At 47.0% G+C, this 17,388-nt stretch overlaps 1 protein-coding gene across 3 annotated transcripts in view; it reads left to right on the top strand.

The window, feature by feature from the left end:
• The window catches only part of CARS1 (cysteinyl-tRNA synthetase 1), a 59,348-nt gene extending 56,653 nt beyond the window's left edge, over nucleotides 1-2,695 (top strand). For all 3 annotated transcript variants that reach the window (XM_054028210.1, XM_054028207.1, XM_054028209.1), the window contains 2 exons: nucleotides 416-499; nucleotides 2,353-2,695. In XM_054028210.1, coding sequence (XP_053884185.1) covers nucleotides 416-499; nucleotides 2,353-2,487 — 219 coding nt within the window. In that variant the 3' untranslated portion in view covers nucleotides 2,488-2,695. The remainder of the gene's footprint in view (nucleotides 1-415; nucleotides 500-2,352) is intronic.
• The last annotated feature ends 14,693 nt before the right edge of the window (nucleotides 2,696-17,388 follow it).

Below are 17,388 nucleotides of genomic sequence, written 5' to 3'. Positions count from 1 at the left end.
TTGTACTTAAAATACAACAAGAGCTCAAATTAAACAAAAAGTACATGTGGCTTCTGCACCACATAAGCTGGCTATTCTGAGCTGTTGTAGGGGGAAACAGCACTTTTTTTTTTTTTTTTTTTTTTGGTCTTAATTGGATCCTAACTGAGTAGTTGTTGCAACAAAGAACTAAGTTAATTACTTATTCCCCCAGACAGATATGTTCAAGATTCATATAGAGTTGTCCCTCACTGATGATTCCTTTCTCTCCACATAATGGACAAGTGTGATGTGGTCTCCTTGATTTGCAATTTAGATGTTCTGTGCATCAATTCATGTACACCCAGGGACAGCTTTTCAGAAAAGGACAAGTGACAGTGTAATTCGTTAGGATGCTAATTAACTGTAAAGTTGTAATGCATATTTTATATTGTAGGCAGCAAAACTGGCAAAGATGAAGATTCCACCACATGCAATGTTTAAATCAGAGCTTGACAAATATTCCAAGTTCGATGAAAATGTAAGAAATACGGGGAAATTTTCTTTATGCTAATTGAAAAGAAAGAACTTAATAACTGACTAAAGTGCCTGATCATTTCCCCACTGAAGTCAATAGAGCATTATCAGTTAATTTGATGGGAGCAGGTTCATGCTCTTAAGTGTTCACGAATTGTATAACACTGATGTCCTGTGTAAGGGTGTATGTAAGATAGGGTTACCATATTTCAGCGAGCAAAAAAGAGGACGGGAGAAGCCCCGCCCTAGCCCCGCCCCTGCCCCTCCCACTTCCCGCCCCCCCTGACCTCCCAACCCTCCCCCCGTTCCTTGTCCCCTGACTACCCCCTCCTGGGACCCCTGCCCCTAACTGCCCCCCAGGACTATCTAAGCCTCCCTGCCTCTTGTCCCCTGACTGCCCCAACCTTTATCCACACCCCCACCCCCAGACAGACCCCTGGGACTCCCACGCCCCATCCAACCACTCCCCACCCCCTGACAGCCCCCCCCAGAACTCCCAACCCATCTAAACCCCTCTGCTCCCTGTCCCGACTGCTCCGATCCCTCTCCCCACTCCTGCCCTCTGACAGCTCCCCCCCAGAACTCCCAACCCATCTAAACCCCTCTGCTCCCTGTCCCCTGACTGCTCCGATCCCTCTCCGCACTCCTGCCCCCTGACAGCCCCCCCCAGAACTCCCAACCCATCTAAACCCCTCTGCTCCCTGTCCCCTGACTGCTCCGATCCCTCTCCCTACTCCTGCCCCCTGACAGCTCTCCCCCAGAACTCCCAGCCCCCTACCCCCCCGCTCCTTGTCCCCTGACTGCCCCCTCCTGGGACCCCTGCTCCTAACTTCCCTCCAGAACCCCACCCCCTACCTAAGACTCCCTGTTCCTTGTCCCCTAACTGCCCCCTCCTAAGACCCCCCCCCAACTGCCCACCAGGACCCTACCCCCTACCTGTACCCTGACTGCCCAAAACTTTCTCCACTCCCCCCAAAAAGCCCCCCCCCCGTTTCTTGACTGCCCCCTCCAGAACCTCCCTGTCCCTTCTCCTGCCCCCCCTTACCCTGCTGCTCAGAACAGGGTGTTGGGCTCTGTGCGAGCCGGACACGTGGCTAAGCTCCCCAGCACAACAAAACCCGGTCCCTGGCCCTGCACAACAAAACCCGGTCCCTGGCCCGGACCGGGTTGCAGGGGAGAGCTGCCCTTGTATCAGCACAAAGTGCTCTCGCTCCCGTTTTGCTACGCTGCATGGCAGTAACCGCTCCCAGTTGCAAAAGGGGAGGGCTGCACTTTGTGCTGAGACACTTGCTCAGAATGCAGGGCGGAGCTCCTCTCCAGCTGCTCCGGAGTCCAGCCCGGGACTTTCCTGCAGCCCTCCCAGCCGCTCCAGGGGAGGGGGGAAATCCCGGACATTGTGAGTGCTTTACAAATTCCCCCCGGACGCTATTTTTAGCACAAAAAGGAGGACATGTCCGGGTAAATCCGGACGAATGGTAACCCTAATGTAAGAGCCATAACTTTTAGGGGGGTTCCATAACATGTCTTTGTCTTCCTGACCATCCTGCTACTGGGGAAGACTTCTGTGACTTTTGGGATAGAAATCTTCTTAAGGATTAAATTGCAGAAACTTCCAGTTGGGAGGTAAAGATTATGCACACACCCTGTCTCCCCCCTCCTCCCACTCTAAGACCTGGCAGATTCAGGGGATTTGTTGGAGACCCAGACCATTCAATGCTGTTACTCTCTTCTAGCAGTAATGCATGATTCTGGTAGAAAGAGGTGATAAAATCTAGCCACGAATTTATCAGATTGACCAAAGGCAAACAAAGTATCTGGATGAAAATTTCTAAGATATTAGTGTTCTTAATATTCCAGGGATTTCCTACCCATGATACAGAAGGCAAAGAACTCAGCAAAGGACAAATGAAGAAACTGAAGAAACTTTATGAAGCACAGGAAAAAATTCACAAAGAGTATCTACAAATGGTTCAGAATGGAACTGCAAATTGAGAACAAAACCAGGACATTGTTCTTTTTTAAAATAAAGGCGAGAGCTGGATTATTATAGGAACAGTAAAGAGCATACATTGATGCTCGTATTGTGTTTACATGTTCTACTGTGGACAAGCTAAAAATACTTGTTTATGTGGATTAATATATCATCTAGTTTAGAGTGTCAATAAAATTTTATTATTAAAAATAAAAAGACCCTGTAGGATGTTTGTGTCACAATCATTATAGATTGAACACTTCTCTTGGGGAAGACACTGTTCAGTCAGCAAATCCACATAGGTTTCTTGCTCGTTATAATCTCTTCAGGCCCCTGGGTAATTTCTCATGCATGTCGCTCTTTAGCTAACTAATATCCAGTGTAGTTTGTGCTTTGGAATAGTTAATGTCACAACAAGTAGAACTTACGGAGACCTACAGCAAAGCCGATCAGTTTGTCCCACAGCAAGAACCATAAATATTTCTCAAATGATTTCAGTGACATTACATAGGCAGGAAGTACTATAAATAGTTCAGGTAGGATGCTTCTGTTGCTGGTTTTCAAAACCCCAATTATAGACAAATCCTGTGGTATAAGCTAACAGTCATTTCTAGAAGTTGGACTGTCTCAGCCCTCACTTGGCCAAACAGGGAAGAATGTTCCTCCCTGTCTGGCCCAGCTCAGCTTGTGACTTCAGTCATGGAGATGAGTGTAGGGGCTAATCATCTGCTCTGTACTGTGGGTGGGGAGAGAATGGACAGGGCCAGAGAGTGGGAAGAGGCCTGCTCTCTTTCTCCCCCACCCCTCACTGGCCAGAGGAACAAAGGTGCTCCACATAAAAGGGAGAAATAACTCTCAACCTCCTCTGAGCAACATGGAAGCAAGGGAAAAAATTTGAATATTACAATTCACTGTCTGGTCTGCTCCTGGGACAGTGCAGTTATGCACTCTACTGAACTAAAAACATCTTAACACTGTTAAACACCGCAAATTCTGAACAGATGATTGAGTCTTTAAAGACTCAGCCTATATTGTTTACTTTCAGTCCCGTGTTCTATCTTATGTGAATTTTATAGCTCAAACAAGATGTTCAAAAGTGACTAGTGGTTAGGTGCCTCAATTTTTGGGTGTTCAACCTGAGACATCTTAAAGGGTTCTGATTTTCAGAGATTGAGAACTTAGCATTCTGAGAATGCAGATTTCAAGTTGTGTAAGCCTAAATCACTGGACACTTCTAAAAATCTTGTCCTTGGTATCTGGCGATAATCTACATTGCAACAGAGGGGTATATGTTAAAACACAACTACTTCAAATTCAGGTGATCTTAATAAAAAAGAAACTGCAGAATGGATGTCATAAATAAAAAATTTAAATAGTGGTTTTCCTGTGGGACATTATCTAACTTATCAAAATGCCTAATGTCTAAACATTTAACAGCAAACAAACAAAAAAATTAATATTGTTTGCCTAAAGCATTGTCACCACAATGAGCATTAAGGCCTTCCTTACTGCCATTTGGTGGGCAACTAGAAACAGAAACATAAAATGCTTTCATAAATCATTTTAAAGGGGTAATGTTGGAGTACAGACATTTCTCACAGTGTACACTGTTATAAGGACAATAGGTTCCTCGGCAAGATATGTTTAGCAATGCATGACAAGGTGTCTCTCATCATGCTTATCTACATATGATAGAATAAATTTAAGGTAACCCAATACTCCTGTTGACATTTGTTTCCTGTGCATAAACTAGGCAACACCTGTCTAGATTCACCTATCTTTGCTGTGAATCCCTAAAGCCAGTTCTCTTGCTGGGCTTCTGCCATTGCTGCTGGAAACGTGTAAAACCCTTCACAAGCGATGACCCCATGATGATGGCCTAGGACCATTGCCTTGTATGGGAGAGATTAATTTTGTGGCAGCATGAATGATATGCTTGTTGTAAATAGCAGCCAGTCATATAGAGCCTCTCAGCAAAATTTGACACAATGGACCATGCGTAAGATATTGTAGCAGTAATAAGGGACATTGCTGAAATGAAAGGCGTAACTGCCTTTCAATAGTACAAGGCATTCCTAGAAGATGGAATCAATCAGTAATAGTGGACATGTGCCTCACAATACTGGAAATTCAGCATCCCTCGAGCTATCCTGTAATCCATGTAACTCAACATAGGAGGTTTACCAAGATAATGTCTAAATATGGACTAAAATAGCATCAGCACAATTCTCTCTCTCTTACTCTGCATTTTTCAAATTCAGCCTCAGCCATGGAGAAATGCTCACATGCTGCTGCAAGCTGAGTATGTCAGAGTTTCTTCATCCACAGCCCTGGGACGACAAAAGCCTTTCTACCAGGTAGAAGTTGCTGGATGAGGAGGCACACCCTATAAAGCTTACTCCCTATGGAGGGGACTTGTTTATAGGTAGTGAGTAAAGTTAATACATTGCGGGTATTATTTTATGGAAAGCGGAGAGCCAGACATGGTAGCCGTGTGTTTCACTTGAGCAATCCCCTGTTGACCACCAAACAGCAACATATATCATTTCCTCTCAACAGGGCACAGCAGGGTATTTCCATCACTTGCAGCTTGTTCAAAATGCAACAGTAAATTAGCTTGCAGTATGTGCAGCCACGGTGTAAGTGTGCTCAGTCTCACCCGGCGCCGCCTCCTGCTGGTCGTCTCTGGGAATTAGCTCTCCAGCCGTTGGAGCGCCCTCTGCAGGGTGGTGTCCCACTGCCACTTGGCCCCTGTGTCCCTCCTGGATCCAGTGCCCTGTTGTCTGGGGTGCTGCCCCCTGGCAGTAACCCCTCACAGCTCTGGGTCTCCCCCTCCCAGGGGAACCCCCACCCACTATCCCTACTTCACCTCAGTGTTAGAGACTGGGCAGTAGCCTATCTAGCCCCCATTCACTGGGGCAGACTGCAGTATAAGCCACTCATCACATGCAAAGGGTTTGGACCTGCTGCCTCTGCCTACCCAATGGCTGCCTCCTGCAACCCAAGTGCCCCTTTGGCTAGGGTTACCATATGTCCGGATTTTCCCGGACGTGTCCGGCTTTTTGATCCTCAAATCCCCGTCCGGTGGGAATTGCCAAAAAGCCGAACACGTCCAGGAAAATGCTTTGCCGGCATCCCTGTCCCCTGCTTACCTTAGAGTGGCTCCGGTGGCGGCGGCTGCTGCTGCTCCCCCCAGACACCTCAGCTCTGTACAGCTGAAGAGCGGAGCTGCCCGAGCACTACCGGCTTCACAGTTTGCCGGGCAGCCCCCAGACCTCCAAACTCTGCGCCCCCGGCCGGGCACTTCCCCTCCCGGGCTCCGGCTGCGCTGGGGAAGTGCCCGGCCGGGGGCGCAGGGTCTGGAGGTCTGGGGGCTGCCCAGCAAACCGTGAAGCCGGTAGCGCTCAGGCAGCTGTTTCACATGGCTGGGAGGGAGGAGGAGGGGGAAGGCGGGTGCTCAGGGGAGGGGGTGGAGTTGGGGCGGGGACTTTGGGGAAGGAGTTGGAATGGGGGCAGAGTTGGGGCAGGGCCAGGGGAGGGGGTGGAGTTGGGGTGGGGACTTTGGGGAAGGAGTTGGAATGGGGGCAGAGTTGGGGCAGGGCCAGGGAAGGGGTGGAGTTGGGGCGGGGACTTTGGGGAAGGAGTTGGAATGGGGGCAGAGTTGGGGCAGGGCCCCGTGGAGTGTCCTCTTTTTTTTAAATGTTTCAATATGGTAACCCTACCTTACCCTAAACCTGCAGCCTGGGGCTCCCTAGCTCCCTTGGCCTTTCCCGAGCCCTGCTCCACTCTAGGCACTTGGTTAAGCACCCTGCAGCCAGTCCCTTCTCTCCCTGAACACAGAGAGAGACCATTGAGCCCCTGGCTCTCAGCCTTTTTCTACTGGCCAGCTGGGGCCTAATTGGGGTGTGGCCCAGCTGCAGCCGTTTCCCCAGTCAGCCCAGGCTTGCTGCTTTCCTAGCAGCAGCCCTCTCCCAGGGCTGATTTCAAGCCCTTCAGGGCAGCAGCGGGTGTCCACCCCACTACACATGGTCATACACATGATGCACTGTCCTAGGGATGGGGGTTCCACGACCACCACTCCCAAGAGGAGGAGGAGGGTGGTGGTGGTCGGGGACTCCCTCCTCAGGGGGACTGAGTCATCTATCTGCCGCCCCGACCGGGAAAACCGAGAGGTCTGCTGCTTGCCAGGAGCTAGGATACACGATGTGACGGAGAGACTGCCGAGACTCATCAAGCCCTCGGATCGCTACCCCTTCCTGCTTCTCCACGTGGGCACCAATGATACTGCCAAGAATGACCTTGAGCGGGTCACTGCAGACTACGTGGCTCTGGGAAGAAGGATAAAGGAGTTTGAGGCGCAAGTGGTGTTCTCGTCTATCCTCCCTGTGCAAGGAAAAGGCCGGGGTAGAGACCGTTGAATCGTGGAAGTTAACGAATGGCTACGCAGGTGGTGTCGGAGAGAAGGCTTTGGATTCTTCGACCATGGGATGGTGTTCCAAGAAGGAGTGCTAGGCAGAGACGGGCTCCACCTAACGAAGAGAGGGAAGAGCATCTTCGCCAGCAGGCTGGCTAACCTAGTGAGGAGGGCTTTAAACTAGGTTCACCGGGGGAAGGAGACCAAAGCCCTGAGGTAAGTGGGGAAATGGGATCCTGGGAGGAAGCACAAGCAGGAGAGCGCAAGAGGGGAGGACTCCTGTCTCATGCTGAGAAAGAGGGACGATCGATGAGTTATCTTAAGTGCCTATACACAAATGCAAGAAGCCTGGGAAACAAGCAGGGAGAACTGGAAGTCCTGGCACAGTCAGGGAACTATGATGTGATTGGAATAACAGAGACTTGGTGGGATAACTCACATGACTGGAGTACTGTCATGGATGGATATAAACTGTTCAGGAAGGATAGGCAGGGCAGAAAAGGTGGGGGAGTTGCGTTGTATGTAAGAGAGGAGTATGACTGCTCAGAGCTCCGGTATGAAACTGCAGAAAAACCTGAGAGTCTCTGGATAAAGTTGAGAAGTGTGAGCAACAAGGGTGATGTCATGGTTGGAGTCTGCTATAGACCACCAGACCAGGGGAATGAGGTGGACGAGGCTTTCTTCTGGCAACTAGCAGAAGTTGCTAGATCGCAGGCCCTGGTTCTCATGGGAGACTTTAATCACCCTGATATCTGCTGGGAGAGCAATACAGCGGTGCACAGGCAGTCCAGGAAATTTTTGGATAGTGTAGGGGACAATTTCCTGGTGCAAGTGCTGGAGGAACCAACTAGAGGCAAAGCTTTTCTTGACTTGCTACTCACAAACAGGGAAGAACTAGTAGGGGAAGCAAAAGTGGATGGGTACCTGGGAGGCAGTGACCATGAGATGGTCGAGTTCAGGATCCTGACACAAGGAAGAAAGGAGAGCAGCAGAATACGGACCCTGGACTTCAGAAAAGCAGACTTTGACTCCCTCAGGGAACAGATGGGCAGGATCCCCTGGGAGAATAACATGAAGGGCAAAGGGGTCCAGGAGAGCTGGCTGTATTTTAAAGAATCCTTATTGAGGTTGCAGGAACAAACCATCCCGATGTGTAGAAAGAATAGTAAATATGGCAGGCGACCAGCTTGGCTAAACAGTGAAATCCTTGCTGATCTTAAACGCAAAAAAGAAGCTTACAAGAAGTGGAAGATTGGACAAATGACCAGGGAGGAGTATAAAAATATTGCTCAGGCGTGCAGGAGTGAAATCAGGAAGGCCAAATCACACTTGGAGTTGCAGTTAGCAAGAGATGTTAAGAGTAACAAGAAGGGTTTCTTCAGGTATGTTAGCAACAAGAAGAAAATCAAGGAAAGTGTGGGCCCCTTACTGAATGAGGGAGGCAACCTAGTGACCGAGGATGTGGAAAAAGCTAATGTACTCAATGATTTTTTTGCCTCTGTCTTCACGCACAAGGTCAGCTCCCAGATTGCTGCACTGGGCAGTACAGCATGGGGAGAAGGTGACCAACCCTCTGTGGAGAAAGAAGTGGTTCGGGACTATTTAGAAAAACTGGACGTGCACAAGTCCATGGGGCCGGATGCGCTGCATCCGAGGGTGCTAAAGGAGTTGGCGGGTGAGATTGCAGAGCCATTAGCCATTATTTTTGAAAACTCATGGTGATCGGGGGAGTCCCAGATGACTGGAAAAAGGCTAATGTAGTGCCCATCTTTAAAAAAGGGAAGAAGGAGGATCCGGGGAACTACAGGCCAGTCAGCCTCACCTCAGTCCCTGGAAAAATCATGGAGCAGGTCCTCAAGGAATCAATTATGAAACATTTAGAGGAGAGGAAAGTGATCAGGAACAGTCAGCATGGATTCACGAAGAGGAAGTCGTGCCTGACTAACCTAATTGCTTTCTATGATGAGATAACTGGCTCTGTGGATGAGGGGAAAGCAGTGGATGTGTTATTCCTTGACTTTAGCAAAGCTTTTGATACGGTCTCCCACAGTATTCTTGCCGCCAAGTTAAAGAAGTTTGGGCTGGATGAATGGACTGTAAGGTGGATAGAAAGCTGGCTAGATCGTCGGGCTCAACGGGTAGTGATCAATGGCTCCATGTCTAGTTGGCAGCCGGTTTCAAGCGGAGTGCCCCAAGGGTTGGTCCTGGGGCCGGTTTTGTTTAATATCTTTATTAATGATCTGGAGGATGGTGTGGACTGCACTCTCAGCAAGTTTGCAGATGACACTAAACTAGGAGGCGTGGTAGATACACTAGAGGGTAGGGATCGGATACAGAGGGACCTAGACAAATTAGAGGATTGGGCCGAAAAAAACCTGATGAGGTTCAACAAGGACAAGTGCAGAGTCCTGCACTTAGGACGGAAGAATCCCATGCACTGCTACAGACTAGGGACCGAATGGCTAGGTAGCAGTTCTGCAGAAAAGGACCTAGGGGTCACAGTGGACGAGAAGCTGGATATGAGTCAACAGTGTGCTCTTGTTGCCAAGAAGGCTAACGGCATTTTGGGCTGTATAAGTAGGGGCATTGCCAGCAGATCGAGGGACGTGATCGTTCCCCTTTATTCGACATTGGTGAGGCCTCATCTGGAATACTGTGTCCAGCTTTGGGCCCCACACTACAAGAAGGATGTGGAAAAATTGGAGAGAGTCCAGCGGAGGGCAACAAAAATGATTAGGGGTCTGGAGCACATGACTTATGAGGAGAGGCTGAGGGAACTGGGATTGTTTAGTCTCCAGAAGAGAAGAATGAGGGGGGATTTGATAGCAGCCTTCAACTACCTGAAGGGGGGTTCCAAAGAGGATGGAGCTCGGCTGTTCTCAGTGGTGGCAGATGACAGAACAAGGAGCAATGGTCTCAAGTTGCAGTGGGAGAGGTCCAGGTTGGATATCAGGAAAAACTATTTCACTAGGAGGGTGGTGAAACACTGGAATGCGTTACCTAGGGAGGTGATGGAGTCTCCTTCCTTGGAGGTTTTTAAGGCCCGGCTTGACAAAGCCCTGGCTGGGATGATTTAGCTGGGAATTGGTCCTGCTTTGAGCAGGGGGTTGGACTAGATGACCTCTTGAGGTCCCTTCCAACTCTGATATTCTATGATTCTATATTGCCCCAAACCTGCATTCTTTAGCTTGATCTTAAGTTGAGCAAACTGGGCCCTACTTACATTCAAGACCTCCTCCTTGAGCCTTGTTCTGTTAGATATTTATACTGAACTCTTAGGGCTCCCCAAGCTGCATCCCAAATCAGCAGACAATTGTACCTTTGTCAAAGTGCTCCCCTCTCAACCTCTCCCTCCTCACTTTTTTTTTTAAACTACACTTCACATTTTACTTACTGTTGTTTTTTTGTCAGACCACTGTTAGCACCTTATTTATTATTTCCTTTTCTTTCCATGTGTTTCTTGTGTTGGAGTCTACTACTACTCAGTGTAGTAGACTCTTCATTTTAGAAGAGGTTTTTATTCAGTATAACTTTCTAAAATTATGTTTTAGAATTTTTTAAAGGTATGTGTCAAAAACAATGTTAAAAAGGGTATCATATACAACATTGCTTCAAGTTCATCACTGCCACTAAGTATGTATGTGACCTGACGTTAGCCTGATACAGCACTAAAGCATATTAACTATTTATTAGTGTGACTCTTGACTTAGTGATGATCAAAGCAAACACAAGAATACAAGTAAAATGTTATGATTTGTTTATTGCTAGATCCTGAACACTATTGTTATCCAAAAAAACTTGAGTTCCAAATATCTGGGGCTGTACTAGTATAGTTGATTGGCAGTCAAGTATCAGAGGGGTAGCCGTGTTAGTCTGAATCTGTAAAAAGCAACAGAGGGTCCTGTGGCACCTTTAAGACTAACAGAAGAAAACATTACTTTTCCATTACTTGCATCTGAAGAAGTGAGGTTCTTACCCACGAAAGCTTACGCTCCCAATACTTCTGTTAGTCTCAAAGGTGCCACAGGACCCTCCGTTGATCGGCAGTAACACTAGTTGCTTTCACATTTCTCCAGAGTATACATACACGGTATAGAAAATCCAAATGTAATGGTCTCCTAGAGTTTGGCTTTATTGATAACTGAAATAAAACAAGACTCAGCCTGAGCTTTCCCTCTCAGCTTGTCTGTTGCTAGTGTTTACCTGCAAGACCACTGTCCCTTCTGCATCAAAGAAATGCTCCTAGCCCTCATATATATCTAAACCGGACACATCTGTTCCAGGCCCAAGGTGACGCTGCAAAATATCTCCACGTTTATGCAGGATCACTGAAGGAAGGACCCTGTTTCCCCATGCAGAGTCCTAGAATGTGCCAGCATGTTACAAAAGGTTAGGCAGCTGTCAGTACAATAATTAATATAAAATGGGGTCTCAATCTGAGGGGGAGCACTAAAAAACCACCCAAGGAGACAAAGTACTTGAAATGTACTAGTTTGCTTAACATTTGTAGGAGTACATGTATTACAAGATTCTGTCCTCCTCAATACTTTGGTTCTTACACAGTCTGTCCACAGCCTATCTAAAATGGAATTTAAAGGAGGGGTAGTAGCATTTACAGGAGTAACTGCTTTATTGTTAAATATACCCTTGAACATCCATCAAATTCATTCTTTCCACAAGGAATGCAATATTAGAACAAAATCTGAATAACAGCAATAGACATCTTATTGAAATAGAAACAAACAGTCTGATTCTGCACTCACTAAAGCCTACATGGAAAGACTCTTATTGATTTCGGTGGGAACAAGCTCTGGCATAAAATAATTTATTTGAAAAATGCTTTTAGCAGAGTATTGGGGATACTTCTCCAGGACTTTTATGAATAACAGCCATAAAAATCTAGAAGAATCCTAAACAACCCTGAGTCTGAAAACAACTGAACAGAAATTTTAACTGGGAATGCCTGAACACCTTCTGGGATCTCTCCAGATCCTCCTTTCTCTACAGTACTGTATCATTAGAGATTTGCAGGGAGTCAGAGAAACATGTGGCCTCATTCTGTTTTTACTTATGCCAGTGAGAACTGAGAGTAAATCAACTGATATGAATGGAATTACCCTGGAGTAAAACCAGTGAAATTGAGAAGAGAATTAGGCCCATACACTTGTTAGTGACTGGAAAGGGTTAGTTTGGGTGAACAGGAAGAAAAAGGGGGTGGGTGGGTGTGTGCGCACACAACTGATTGACTGTGTCCACATTAAACTGAATTCTCTTTCCCAAGCTTACAGGATTCCTGCAGTAGTTCAGCTCTTTAAATTTAATTTCCTCATTAGCCTTATTGTCTAACTACAGTATTAATACTTAATGTAACTGTAATTTCATCAATTATTGCTGTATCTTTAAATACCTAGAGTAACTGAATTCATCCACGATACCTATCTAATCAGTAATTATATTATGTGGTAACTGACTCTGGAGATTAATTACTAAAACCTCAGGCTTAATCAGGAGGATTGAGTGATTGAATCAGTTCTTTCTGTAAAAGAAGTGCTCAGTGAGAGGCCCACAGATGTTTAAGGTTTAAATATTTTTGCCACACAATGAAGGTAAACTCTAAATGATTCCCATAAAGCCAAAACTGCATTGTTCCTTGTGTGTTACTTGGGCCTTGTCTACACTGCCACTTTACTTTCTCGTTAAGGGGTGTGAAAAAACACACCCCTGAGCACTTCAAGTTTCAGCGCTGTAAAGTAGCAGTGTAGACAGCGCTCCCAGCACTGGGAGCTACTCCCCTCATTGGGGTGTGTTTTTTTTCTAGCGCTGGGAGAGCTCTCTCCCAGCCCTGGTGCCACACTACACAGCCATGTTAAAGCGCTGCCGCGGCATGGCTTTAACGTTAATAGTGAAGACATACCCTTACTTAATACCATGACTTTTAGCACTTTATGCTTGCAAAGCACTGTACAAACACAAGCCAATTAATTTTCACAACGGGAAAGAATCATACCTGTTTTTACAGATTGAGAAACAGACACAGAAAGCTTGAAGCCTACATTTTCAAGTGGCTATTGATTTTGGGTGCCCAACTTGAAACACCTTAAAGAAGACTCCTTTTCAGAGATTGGGAGCTCAGCACTTTCTGAAAATTGGACACACATAGAATGTTTTAAGTTGCTTTAGATGCCTTTAATTTTGAGTGTTCCATTTTTAGACTCTTAGGGCCTGATCTTCAGAGGAACTGATCACTGACTGCTCCTAATGAAATCAATGGAAGGGATAGGTATTCAGCACCTCTAAAAAGCAGTTGCAAACTGTTCAATACTTGACACTCAGAGTGACACATTCAGGCCTTCTGGACTGATTTCCAACATGACTCCCCATCGCTTAAATTAAAGCTGTGGCTCATTGGCACTTCTGACAGGCACACCCTTCGTGAGCTCACCATGCCCACTCAGGAAGTCTGCAACAGAGCTTGCCTTAACCATTATCCTTCCTGTCTATCTTTACGATCATACACATTCAGGTGGTGCAGCAAAAGGCAGGTGTCTATTTGTATAAGGTTGTCTTAACACTTGGCTTGACAGAAATGGATCACTGAAATGCATTAAAATTGCACTAAAAACAAGTAATGTCCAAATTTTAAATATCAAATTTTAAACATCTGATCCTGAAGACTCTTAGGGCTTGTCTACACTACTGTGTGGGGTTGATCTAAGATACGCAACTTCAGCTAATAGCTCTACTCACCGCGGTGTCTTCACTGCGGTAAGTCGACAGCTGACGCTCTCCCGTCAACCCTGCTTGCGCTTCTCATTCTGGTGGAGTACCAGAGTTGACAGGAGAGCGCTCTGCAGTCGATTTATTGCATCTATACTAGACGCGATAAATTGACCACCATTGGATCCATCGCTGCCCACCGATCGGGCTGGTAGTGTAGACAAGCCCTACATCACATAATTATAAACCCATAGAAGTCTGTGCTCCCACTGGGGTACTGCATAGGTGGTACTCACTATAGGGCAGGAGTAAGGGTTTACAGCATCAACCTCAGAAGCTGTGGTAACTAAATGCTACTGATTCACTAACTGTATTCTATCAAAAGAGGCTTCAGACTCCTGCAGGCCTATACAACAGGAGCACTGTATGTAGGCACCTTGCTGCATACAGTTAACTCGGGAAGTGCAAGGGGGGAACTACCCACACCTACCACAGACAAGCGAGGGGGCTAGGCAAGCGCTTGCTCAGAAGGGAGTTGGACATCGTAGCCCCTCAGTCTGACTGACTCTAGCCACTGAAGACACCGAGTCAGGCCACAAACATGGAGGGCAATAAAAATAACACACGTGGGGCCTTATTTCACCTGGGTTTTCCTGGACCCTTCTCCTTGCAATCACTGGGGACAGAAATGTACTCCGGGTGAGTCACAGCCATGCCTGCAGGGGTTTGAGCTTTAAAGACAAACTAGGGTTACCATATTCAAACATTTAAAAAAGAGGACACTCCACGCGGCCCTGGTCCCGCCCCTGGCCCTACCCCAACTCTGCCCTGCCCCAACCCCACCCCTTCTCCGCCCCCATTCCAACCCCTTCCCCAAAGTCCCTGCCCCAACTCTGCCCCCTCCTCTGAGCACCCTGCATTCCCCTTCCTCCCTCCCGCTCTGATCTTGGTTGGGGGTTGCTAAGTGCTTCCCTGCTCCCCACTCGCCCTGCAGCCTCTATGCCCTTGCCTGCCCTGCTCCTCCTCACCCTGCAGCCTCTGCGCCCCCCGCCCCTGCAGCCTCTGTGCCCCCTGCTCCCCACTCGCCCTGCAGCCTCTGCGCCCCCTGCCTGCCCTGCTCCTCCTCGCCCTGCAGCCTCTGCACCCCCTGCCTGCCCTGCCCCTGCAGCCTCTGCACCCCCCGCCCCTGCAGCCTCTGTGCCCTCTGCTCCCCACTCGCCCTGCAGCCTCTGCACCCCCTGCCTGCCCTGCCCCTGCAGCCTCTACACACACCCCTCCGCCGCCTGCCCGGCTCCCCCCGCTCACCCGGCAGAGGGAGAAATGCAGGCTTCACGTGGAATCAAACACTGCCGCGCTGCTCTGTGGAGGAGGAGGGGGAGGGACTCTGGCTGCTAGAGGCCCTAGTGGCTGCGAGCGGTTTTCAATCAGGCCAGGCGTCCAATCAGCCGCGCCGCACTCCGCATGAGGGGAAGGGGGAAATCCCGGACATTTCTACTTGATTAGAAATCTCCCCCCGGACGGCCATTTAACGCTGAAAAAGCCAGACATGTCCGGGGAAACCCGGACGGATGGTAACCCTATGTAAATCCTTAGATCATTAAGACAGTCCACAGCCTTGTGGCAACTTGGGCCTCCTTACTGCTTCTGGATACTGTGACAATTAGGGTCCAGACACCCCAGAGGGAAAACAGGGGCTCTGACTCCCAAATATTAAGCAATTAAATCAGCTGATTGTATACAATATTATTGTACTATAAAAGTGCATCAAGCAAGGTCTTCTCTGAAAGCTGGTGACATACTGGTCACAAATATCAATGTGTGATGCATGTATGAGTGGTGTATAAAGAGTTATGTATGTGTGCTGGAAATATGTTCCTAAACTATGTTGTGGAGAGAGTTGATAAACCAGCCTGCATTAGACAAAGGAATGTGGATGTACCTGTCTGGATCAAGCTTTGTAAGCCAGAAGACAATGAAAGTACATTTACTTGTAAGGTAAACAAAGCTAATGAGCACATCAGGGGACAGAGTTTTCACCCCAGCCACTTCCTGGCTCTTGAACCAAAGACAATGGACTTTGGAAAATAAAAAGGGGTGCAGAAAGACAGTCTAGTTATCCATTACTTAAGGGGCATATGGAACAGCATCCTCTCAGCCTGTGAAAGTTGGGTCCTCTTGGCCTGAAGGGGGAAAAAAGTGCTGATAACTTGCTGTGAGAAACAATGAGAAACTGTTTTAGACAAAGGTATACCTTGCTAGGATTAAGTTTTAGTCACTAGAAATAATGTTTTGTTTGTAACCATACCAGTATCTTTTTCTCTCGCTTAGTACCACTTAAATCTCTGTTCTTTATTAATAAACTTATTTTTAGTTTATTACAAAACTATCTCAATGCTGTGTTATTACAGCAAAGTGTGAGTTTTCAGCTAACCTAACAGGCTGGTGTGTGCCCTATCTCTTTGGAGGTGGCAAACTTCATAATTTCTGCGAGAGGAACATGACACTGCATACAGACATCTCTGGAGGAACTTGGGAGCTGAGGTTCACTGTCAATTACTTGCAAGGCAAGATTCAGATTGGCAGAGTCTCAAAGAGTTTGCTGGTGAAACAGACAGATTAGTGTGGCAGGGAGTTGGCACACAGTCTAATCTCCAAAAAAGCTCTCACTTGCTGAGGCAGAAGTGTCACAGTGGGTTACAGTTTTGGGTGCCCTGAACAGAACATCACAGATAATCAAATAGTCATGGCTACTAAGTACACCATTTTCCATCTTTCTGACAAGAAGCCTGTGCCTCCTCCTTGCAGATTTAGACTTAGTGACAGTAACTCGTTCATTTGTGATCTCCAGGCTTGATAACTGTAATTCTCTGTGCCTAGTTAAACCACCAACCTAATAAAAAAGTAACTACAGTTGTTTCAGAACACAGCAGCCTAGCTGCCGGGCTGCTTAGCAACACAGGTTGCAGAGAGTACATCACCTCAGTACTTCAGTGCTGTCCGCACTGGCTGCCTGATGAATACTGTGATGGATTCAAGGTTTTGGCCCTATATGGAATTGACCCATATTACCCGAAGGGCTGCTTCACACTATGAGATCATGACTTCCCAAAACTATGTTCTACTACAAATTTAATCTCATGTGTGCAGTAGACAGAACTTTCTTGGCCACTGGCCCACAAATCTAGCATTCATTCCCAGAAGATTACAGGATAATCATAAACCAGAGTATCCTCAAGGCAAAATGAAAAATGTGCTGCTTTGAACAAATTTTTCCACAATAGTACCACATTAAAAATAACTAGTCTCTCTCTAATTGACTGGACAAAAGAGAGAGAGAGAGAGATAAATATCTTTATGTATACATTGTAATTCTGGGAGGTGTTCAGATATGATGATGGGGGTCCATATGCGTAGGTACATAGGTAGATATTTTCAAGTCTAGAAATGCCAAAGTTAACATTGCTTGTACAACCTTAACCCTTGTATATGTGCATTATGACAGTCTTCCATTATATGATCACATACTACTTATCTAGAGTACCTATAACTCATTCTGTGTGAGGATGGACAGTGCTCTATGAATGAGGTAGCTTTTAATATCTGTTTTTAATCTGCATTGTTCAATTGTGGCCCCATGCCAAATACATTGGACACTATGCAAGTCTCAAACAGAATGAGGTAGGGTTCCTCCTTCCTGACACAATCATTGCATACCAGTCAAATTCTATGGTGAAGGAGGCACTACACCTCCAGAAACTTACCTCATTTACTACAGAATCCGGCCTTATTC

Source organism: Malaclemys terrapin, chromosome 4 (assembly GCF_027887155.1).
Source record: "Malaclemys terrapin pileata isolate rMalTer1 chromosome 4, rMalTer1.hap1, whole genome shotgun sequence".
Classification (NCBI taxonomy): domain Eukaryota; kingdom Metazoa; phylum Chordata; order Testudines; family Emydidae; genus Malaclemys; species Malaclemys terrapin.
The sequence above is the reverse complement of the archived record's forward strand: the minus strand, read 5'-3'. Positions and strand labels throughout refer to the sequence as shown.